This window comes from Gossypium hirsutum, chromosome A08 (assembly GCF_007990345.1).
Source record: "Gossypium hirsutum isolate 1008001.06 chromosome A08, Gossypium_hirsutum_v2.1, whole genome shotgun sequence".
Lineage (NCBI taxonomy): Eukaryota > Viridiplantae > Streptophyta > Magnoliopsida > Malvales > Malvaceae > Gossypium > Gossypium hirsutum.
The window spans coordinates 113,138,535-113,148,734 of NC_053431.1; the positions used below are offsets into that span (position 1 = coordinate 113,138,535).

The 10,200-nt window shown below is 33.0% G+C and overlaps 1 protein-coding gene and 1 long non-coding RNA gene across 2 annotated transcripts; one reads left to right on the forward strand and one right to left on the reverse strand.

The window, feature by feature from the left end:
- Positions 1-1,492: 1,492 nt before the first annotated feature.
- LOC107920441 (BOI-related E3 ubiquitin-protein ligase 1) lies at positions 1,493-3,314 on the forward strand. The gene is made up of 3 exons (XM_016850172.2): positions 1,493-1,896; positions 1,973-2,405; positions 2,504-3,314. The coding sequence occupies exons 1-3, from the start codon at positions 1,850-1,852 to the stop codon at positions 3,026-3,028; spliced, it is 1,005 nt and encodes a 334-aa protein (XP_016705661.1). The 5' UTR covers positions 1,493-1,849; the 3' UTR covers positions 3,029-3,314.
- Positions 3,315-5,578: 2,264 nt separating this feature from the next.
- On the reverse strand, positions 5,579-6,706 carry LOC121204620 (uncharacterized). Its single transcript, XR_005899795.1, has 2 exons — positions 6,462-6,706; positions 5,579-6,036 (listed from the first exon to the last, which is right to left on the reverse strand). It is a non-coding gene; the product is annotated as an uncharacterized lncRNA (long non-coding RNA).
- Between the last annotated feature and the right edge of the window lie 3,494 nt (positions 6,707-10,200).

Here is a 10,200-nt window from a genome sequence, read left to right on the forward strand (position 1 = left end):
CCCATGCTCAATTATGTGATATTATACCATACATTGCATATTATATATTGAATGCTATAATTATTGTGACAACTAGGTGTAAGGTTAGTTTCAAACCCCAAAAAAATGGGGTTTTGCATGCTTTGATTAATGTTGGTGAAGTGATTTAGGAGATTAGGTGGATTTTTAGCAGTTAGGATTTTAAGAGAGGAGGTTTGTGGGTTAGCAGTGATTTTGGTGTGAAGAAAGCAATAAGTAGTAGTGGGTAAACTGTTAGGAATGTGGTGGAGAAGGAGGTCAACGTGGAATATACAAATATAAATTGAAATTTTTAGTGCAACAAATGAAGGGATTAATTTAAAGGTAGGATTGGAACGTGAAAATAAAACAAGATTTAATTAAGGACTAGTTGATGAATGGTTTAAGTGTATTTAAAAAAAACAATATTTTTATTAAATGTTACAAAAAAAAATAAATTTATTAAGTTTTATGTTTATTTTATAATTTTTGTTTAGGGTTGATAATTATTTTCACTAATAATATCGTTTTTAATTTTTGAATTTACTTTCTCTATAATATGCTCAATCACAATATCTAATACTTCTTGATTATTAATTATTTATATAATAATATAAAAATTAAAAAAAGTTAAGGGGGTTGTGTGACAATGAAATGGATAGGAATGGATGGATTAGCATTAAAGAAATAAAGAAGAAATGGGTGAAGAAGAGTTGGCAATGGCATGAGTTGAACCCAATACCTCTTGGAATTGATGTCTCACATCACACTTAGCAACTTTTTATCTCATCAAAACTCAAATGATATAATACTCACCGCTGGAGTATATTATTTCAGATTTATCGTATTTTTCAAAAAAATATAATGTATATTAATATACCATATAATTTATAATTACATTAAAAAATGACTAAATTAAGTTATTTAACATAATTAATAAATTTAAAATCATCATAATTTAAAGTATTAAAAATTTGTATTAATTGATACAAATCGATACAATTTGTTATTTGTTTAAGATCAAAATAACTCATACTAATACTATGCTTATAATTAATTATTTTTAATAAATTTATTAGCAAATGCTTTGAAATTAAAAGTTTAATATTTAAAATAATAATAAAAATAGCAGATTAAATTTTAATTCAATTGATATAGGCATAGTTGTTAATGCAGAAGGATATGAATTTGAGAGTTAAAAAAAAAAGCATATTAAAGTCTTGTGTTAATTATAAAAAAATAATATTCAATTAATTTTATTAGTATTCCAGGTTAAGAAGTTTCCTTGAATTAATTATTGATGTCCACACAATGATAACCTGAATTTACTGTTATTATCGATGATTTATTTGGATTTGTATGAGATCAATCCAAAATTTTCATAGTTTTAATTTCGTCCTACTAAAAAGGAATTTTGACGAAAAGACCCAAATCATTTAAATTTGTGAAAGAAAATAAATCAGAAAAATGAATTTGCATTAGTTTCAAAGATGAATTTTCTTATTTAAGGAATTACTCTTGTGTTTGAGTTAGAATTAAAAGTAAATAAATAAAAAGAATAAAGGAGTTATTGAGGAGGGTGTGATAACAAACACGAGACAGTCTCGTCCCACCCTGAAGAAAAGCCAATCCCACGCCAAGAGAAGAACCAAAACCAACAAATACAAATCCAATTAAAAGACTCTCTCTACGACTCATTCTTCCCCCCATATCTTTCTCTACCCCCTGTTTTCAATCTCTATATCAATACAAGCATGATTTGCTTTTTTATTATTTTACACCCCATTTCAGTCTGTTGATCCAACTTTTCCTTCACCCACCCTGCATCCCTTTTTCTTATTATTGCTTTCCAATGGCTGTTCAAGCTCAGTATCCTTCCAATGTGCTCTTCTTAAACAGGTTGGTCTTTGCTTCTTTGCCTCTCTCTCCCCTTTTCTCTCTCTCTGCCTGTTTAATCATATTTGGTTTATTCCAGAGGTGGACAAGAGGAGCATGAATTTTCGTTGCAGCAACAAGCGGGAGGAGTTTTTCTTAATCAACCCCATATGTTATTCAACAATGGCACCAACAATAATATTAATCCAAGGAAAAGAGCAAGGGAAGTTACGGAAGGGGCGGCAATAACTACGCCCATGAATTCATATTCTTTGCAAATGCAACCGCCTCAGCTGATAGAGCTTTCCCAACTCCACCAACCGAATGTGGTTTTCACCGGCCTCCAATTATCTTTCGGCGGCGACCAACAACAATATCAGAATCCGAATCTTCAAAAACAACAACACCAACACCAACAACGGCAACAGAATCTTGTTCCCAGCTCCACTCTTTTTTTGTCCGTGGTATCCGATGAATTGGCTACCCAAATCAAACGCCAGAGAGAAGAATTGGACCAATTTCTTCAAGCCCAGGTACCGATTTTCTCTTTCTTCATGTGGGTTATCGTCGATTTTTTTTTTGTTTGTCTGTTTGTTTGAAAAATGTAACGAGTTGGTATTTTTTATTTTAGGGAAAGGAATTACGGCGAACGTTAGCGGAGAAAAGGAATAGGCACTACCATGCGCTGTTGGCGGCAGCGGAGGAATCGGTGGCGAGGAGGTTAAGAGAGAAAGAAGCGGAAGTGGAGAAAGCGACGCGGCGGAACGCCGAGTTGGAGGCATGCTCAGCGCAACTAAGCGTAGAGATTCAGGTTTGGCAAGCGAAAGCCAGGGCACAGGAGGCAACAGCGACTTCGTTACAAGCACAGCTCCAACAGGCTATGATTGGCTGTGGGGCTGCTGCGGTGACACAAGATAGTAGGAGAGGGGAGGAAGGGATAGAAGGACAGGCGGAGGACGCCGAGTCGGCTTACGTGGACCCTGAACGGATGGTTTCTTCGGGACCATCTTGCAAGGCGTGTCGGACACGCGTCGCCTCGGTGGTGCTGCTTCCGTGTCGACATCTTTGCCTTTGTACAGAGTGTGACAGAGTGGCGCAAGCCTGCCCGCTTTGCCTCGCCGTTCGGAATTCTAGCGTTGAGGTTTTTCTTTCTTGAAAAAAAAAACAAAAAACAAAATCAAAATAACCTTCGAGTATAATAAAAAATTTACATTTCTCTCTACTTTTTTAAAAAATTTCTTTTGGGGGTCTGATATTATTAGTTTTTTTACCAATGACCCGGAAATTTTTCTCTTTTTTTTTTTTTTTTCCTTTTACTTGGTTCCCAATGTACATGGCCACTTGGGTAGTGGCATTGTCTCTCTCCATCTTGTCGTCTTCTTTTTAATTTATTTTTAAAAAATTTTAAATGATATATATAAATTCTTTGATTACGGTTTTAATGTTTGAGATTCATTGTTATTAAATATGTTAATAATGTTGATTTACTTAATTGTTTTGACATGGTAAGTAGAAACAATGCAATTTGCTTTGCCACAAAGCTCTCTCAACTCTCAACTCAATGTGAGACAAATATGGAAAATTGCAAATGTGGTCCTTTTAAAAACTTTGTCTCATTTTAGGTTTTTAGTTGTTGTAATTTCTTCTCAAAAATGCAGATTCGAGTTAGATCAATCCTTCAATTCATCTACAAAACTCGAAATAGGTAACTTACCAGCAATTTTTGGCTTACACTTAAAATAAGCTTGTATGAGATGCAAAATAAAGAACTTGTTTTAGGCTTTTAATGGGTGCAAAAACATGAATTGACAAATTGCCTAAGAATATGAGATTTAATCAAAAGAATGGCAACAGTTTTCGTGTTGGAAACTCTAAAAAACTTTCTGCTTTATTTTGGTCAGTTTTAGGCTAAGTTGGGGGCTCTAACGTTCTCTTGTGTCAATTGCAGCTATTCTTTCTTTTTCTTTGGTTTTATTTTTTTAAAATGGAACTTCTTAAAGCCAGATCTATAAATAATAAAACCCAAATGAGGTTTTATATGGTTCAAATCTGAAGCACAATCATATGATCCAAGTTGTGCAGAGATGCGCAATGTCTACATTATAGACATCAACCACCACTATAATGTTTTCTTTCTTTTTTTCTTTTTTCTTTTTTTTTGCCTTTTGGAGGCAAATCCCTTAAAAACATGTTTCCACGTATTTCAAAAGATCATATAAGCATACATGAGAAGAAAATGGGTAAACTTAGTGAGGGTGATAATATTATATGAAACACCCAATATGAAAAGGTGTTTTGGTGCTTCAAGTTGAAGCCATTGAATATGCCACTGTTGGGTTTGGTCCCATAAGTTACTACTGAAGATGCTGAGACATTGCCTTTGGTCCCATAAAGGTATTGATCATATGTTTATATGATCATTGGGAAGTTTGATTGTTATAAAGTATAATGTTTTCAAACGACAGGAGATGTAGGGCGCAATATCTAATCCAATAATTCAACAAAAAAAGCTGAATCCTGGTTGATGAAATATAACAAGATATGAGAAAATCACTTATAACAACAAAGAGATCAGAGATAGATCTAGTAGGCTACATAAATAAATATGGTAACAGCACATCATCAATATTTCCATTTCATTGGGTCAGTTTTATTTTTGAGACAAAATCCCATGGGATTGTACACATCTCGTTTCTTTGTATAACTCAATTATTAAATGTATATATGCTATTCTAATATGATAAATGGAGGAATTCCTCCCTTTTTTGCATTTGAAATTCTCTGTAATCTGCTCAACTTATAGCAGAAGCAGACTTTTGCATTTACCCCAAGCTGCTATATATATTACAATTTACAAATGGGTTACTTATATTAGGGCTGATTTTTTTTTTCAAGTTAAGCTTTGAATTAGACAATTGTTCTCACATTTGGGTTAAATTTATTTTCTTTTTTGTTCAAGTTAAGCCCTGAATTAGATAATTGTTCTTATATTGGGGCCTGAACTTTTTTTATCTAAGTTAGGTGCTGAACTTGACAAATATTCTCACATTGGGACTTGAATTTTATTTGTGCAAGTTAGTCTTTCAAAACCCTAGAGATCAGGCTTCGATATGAGAACAATTACCAAATTTAAACCCCAATCTGAGAATAATTGCCGAATTTAAAGACTAACTTGAACAAAAAAAAGAAAAATTTATTAGACCTAATGTAAGAAAATTACCTAATTCAAGATCAAAATTTGATAAAAAAATTCAAAAAACAATATCAAATTCAAACCCAAAGAGTGATTTAGCACTTCACAAATTTACGATGCAAATTGAATCTTGGAATTCAGCTAAAAAAGTTTCCTTGGGATCCAAGAGATTGATAGAGGCATTAAAATTGGCATCAAACATAGTTATGAATTCAAGCCTTTAGCTTTCAAGTTTCAATGTACATCTGTATTAAATGCAAATTCTGACACATAGAGAAGGATGAATTTATATAGGTAAGGGGTTAATTTTTCTATCTAGAAGGTAAACCTAAGGTTTGAATATAATAAGGTGTATTTGATGTAAGATTGGATCAAAAGCAAGCATATAAAATTACAAGTAGAATAGTTTTTATGCAACTTTAACAGTGTTGCTAAACTTGCAGGTAAGCTAAGAATCTGATAGTGATCACATGACATGTCCATCACATTGCATTGTCCAATGCACACAGTTGATTCATATCATAGCTCTCTCCCAGATTGACAAACTCAAAATCAAAGCGACTGTAATATCATTTTTAACTGCGTTAAGTAGATAGTGACAAGGAGGTGGACAATACAGTATATAAAAGATTTCACAACAGTAGTGCCCCATGTTCTCGTGAATTGCTCTCTCCTATCCCATGCCTTGTTTGAAAAATAAATAGATGAGCCGACAGATGGTCTTATAAATGGTAACGTGAGTAAGTCATGGAAACACCACACCTCTGTTAAATGATAAAGATGAAAATGTTGAAGTGGAAGACAGACAATGTTGTCCTCCTCCATTGTTATTATTTCCTTATCAAAAAATGTCTGTGCATGAGACCATTTGTCTGAAACTTCTTGTCATATGGCATAAACCACACTCATCTCTCTAATGGATGCTTACATCATACATAACTTCTTTTAATAACCTTGTTTTCATTGTAAATCTGCATTAGAAAAACACATGAAAAGCTTAATTAAGAACAACAATACAAGCTGTCTTTGCCAAGTAGCACAAGAGATAATGGTGAGAAAAAAAAGCATTGTAAAGGGGGGCCCTTGATGCAGGAATATGATGTATTGGGGGGAGAGGGTTGACAAAACAAAGACATGAAAGGTCGAAGCTGATGCATATATTTGGGTACGCTGTACTGCTAACATGCATGCCTGTCAGTACAGATTTTGGACTTTCTCTTCAATTTTGTTAGGTGTGGGAAACCAAAACCCACCATTTCATTTTCCCCTGCCTTCACACTTGTCAATCCATAATAATAATAACACCAACCATAGTGTGGTGGCAATTGACAGGTGTTTCTTTTTCTTCAAACAATATCTAAAATGATAAAAACATAACAGTATTTGTAATATGTACTTTTTTTTTTCTGTTTCATTTTCTGGTTATGAAGAAGAAGACCTTTGAGATTTGAGCCTGACATCAGCAGTGGCTAAAAGTTACAAAAGGAACTGTATAAAGGCTATAAAGGCCGTGATAATCTCATAGGTTCATAGGCATAGCTAAACCCCAAGTTAAAAAAGCTGAGGTTTTTTTTTTTTTTTTTGGGGAGGGACTAGGATGAGATTAAAAACATCATCTGACATGTTAGTTAAAGTGGTCAGTTTTTGCATCTCACAAATTAATAAAGGATCAATCTGCAAAAGAAGGAAAAAATTTGTTTAAAAAGGTTTTGATTAAATGATCAAATGTGTTATCCGTGAAGAAAGCATGAATTGTATATTATAAGATTGTTGATATCATTAATTACATGTCCAACGTTTTGAGTTTCAGTGGGTCATACATGTCAAATGAATGAGTTGGAAGAACCCAATGAAAATGGTTAAGTTCATTAGGGTTCTTCTTGGACCATTAGCCATAAGGAATCAATATCTTCTTTATTGTGGGTTCAAGGCATGAATATATGATCATAGCTTTGGTACAAGATCAATGTTTTAAGGAATTTTCATCTTCTTTTTTTCCCTGCTTTTTTGTCAAGATTGAAATGGAATAAATGCATATATTAAAAGAAGCAAAAGCAAAAAAACAAAAAAAAACAAAAGAGTAAGACGTGGTGAAGCTTCTATTATCCTTTTTTTTTTTTTACCCACAGAAAAAGCATTATGAAATGAAATTTGGACAAGAAAAAAGAAGGAAGCAATTATTAAAATGGCTTTTCTACATATTCAGAACTTGTTCTTCAAGCTTCTTCTACCTAGAGAGAATATGAAAATGATGCAAAAAGAAAACATTTATGCTTTTGATTTATTCCAATTAAGCCTTGCAGTGGAAGATATAAAATCATTAAAACTGGAGGGCTAGTTTGATATAAGAAACTACTAATTGAGAGTGTTTAAGTAAATTTGTGAATACCAGAAATGCTGAGTGATAGTTTGGCTTGGATTACAGGTCAAGCAAATTGTGTGGTACATTTTTCTGATTTTGGTGCAATGCAATGGACTGATGATGATATTGTGTTCGGTATGAATGAAGAAGCAATAAGTTTTAGGGTGGTTTGAAGCATTAAAAGTAGGGAACAACCAACAACATCAGACACTGAAAGTTGGGTCATCTGTTCCTCCGTATATCACAAGGCCCTAGGAAGGCATCTCTCCCTTTCCCAAATGGTCAAATGCTTCGAGACTGGGATGGAGACCCACCTATGCGCTTTTAATAATTTTACTTTCCCATTGAGTCAAATTTATTTTTTAAATTTAAATATTCTTTTTACATTTATAATATTCGAATGTAAAATTGTATTATAGAATATTAGATTTTTTATCTTTCACTCCAATTATTTAAAATAAAAATTTATTCCCCATTTTCCATTTTCACCACCATGATCACCAATATTTCACTTAAATTAAATTTCAGGTTCTATTTATATTACAATTTGGATTTCATTTCTTTCATCTACTCAAAAAATAAATTAATTAATTTTTTTATGTTAAATCAAAAAGTAAATTAGTCTTTCTATGAAAAATATCATTCATTTCTACCATTAAGTGACGACATGCTTAACAAAACAAGTAATTAGTGTCATGTGGCATACCATATATACTTCATTCTAACGTGATATTTTGCCATATTAGTAAATATTTAAAATTTTCTAAAATTTTTAAAAAATGTGTTTTTAAGAATTATTTGAAAAACTATATTCAAAATTGTAGGTACTTGCGTGCTGTTGTCTACTTGCTCCGTCAATCACATTATCACTTAACCATAAAAATTAATGAAGCCTTTAATAGAAGAATTAATTTACTCCTTAATCTTAATATTTTTTTTATTTTTTTTTATTAGAGGGCAAATGGAATCTAAATCATAATAAATTTTCATGTAAATGCAGCCGTCTATATGGGAAAGTTTTTTAAGACAGATTGAAAGGCATTGCAAGAGCCCAGTGTTGTGTTTGGGACCAATAGAGTGGCTTTTTGGTGGGTTTAAGGGTCATGAAATGGGTTGAATGAATCTAAGAGGTTTTGGGCTGCTCTTGATTTTTACGGTTTTGAGCTTTAAGTCAGCCTACCACAAACACAAGCCTATTTCTTTTTTATTTATTTTTTAATCCAACCAAAGTTTTATTTCTTCCCTCTTTGTTGCGGCCCATGCACCAAAGTCCAAACAATAACTCCAACTCTAACATTTTAAAATATTCATTTTTTAGAGTACCTAGACGAGGAATTTGAAAAAAAATAATTTTATTTTTCAAAGTTACTTGTTTTACTAAAAATAATGAAGAATTTTAAAATTTATAATAATTTCAAGAGAAAATTTGAATAGTTCATTATTTTTTGTTGTTTTTAATTTCATTGATTTTTTAAAATTACGCTTTACAATTAGTTGTTAGAATCAATAGGTCTTTAAATCATTCATTTGAAAATTTTAAAACCTTTATTATTAAATGATCATAATATTTCTCTCTCAAAGGTAGCAACAAACAGGCACCATAGAACATTATCTTTCAACAAGTCGTGAGTTGCAGTGTCCACCTGCAGAGATGTGTGAAAGATGAATTGCTTACCACGCCAACAAACAATTAGAAACACCATAATCAGTTAGCACACATTACATCTCGTTCCGCCTCCATCGCCTCGACAACCACCATCAAAACTTCCTCAACCCAAAGCGATTCACATTGTTGATAAGGCTATCTTTTGCTATCAAGTGTGCCATTTTATTCATCATTCTAGACACATGTACAAGTTTAACCACCTTAAAATTGGAAAGCATAGCTTTTATATTTGAAATAAAGGCTCTAATCCATAAGTTGTCCTCCTTATTGCGTTTCACTTCATTAATCACCCTAAGAGCATCTTTTTCGAGGGTTACTGACAGGAATCCTAGATCCATACCAAATCAAGCAGCTTAGAGACAAGCAACCGCTTCTCCTGTAAATGGATCAGGTATATAACAGTTTATTTGCACACAAGCCCCCAAAACCATACCCTCACGGTTTCTGATCACTACCCCACTACAAAATATTTTCTCATTCACTTGACAAGTTGGGTCAAAGTTAATTTTTACAAATGGAGCCTCCAGTGGACACAGTTGTTGAAATAGATCCAGCCTCTGAATTGGTAATTTTTAACCCCCTTCATCCAATTCCTTCAAATAGAAGAATATCGCCATAGATATTTCCTACACTAATTGTAGTACACCATCGTGAACAATTCTATTATTCACTCCTAGGCTGGCCATAAGCAACATATAAACACCCTACACTTACACTACAGGAAAATAGACTTTTAGCGGCCTTTTTTTTGCCTTTAGCGGCACTTTTAAGCGCCGCTAGAACTATTTGCGGCGTTTTCACAAGCGCTGCAAAAAATACCGCTATAGGAAACGTCGCAAAAATTTGCGGCATTTATTTGAAAAAACGCCACAAAAGATCATGACTTTTAGCGGCGTTTGTGGGAAAAGCGCCGCTAAAAGCCATGGCTTTTAAGCTTTTAGCGGAGCTTTTGTTACAAACGCCGCTAATTTTGACAGATTTGCAATATACATTTTTCACCAATATCCAACCCTTCCTGCATTAAATCCAACCAAAAACAACAAATATAACATGAAATCCAACTAAAAATAGCAAATGTAGCATAAAAAATACAACCAAAAACATTAA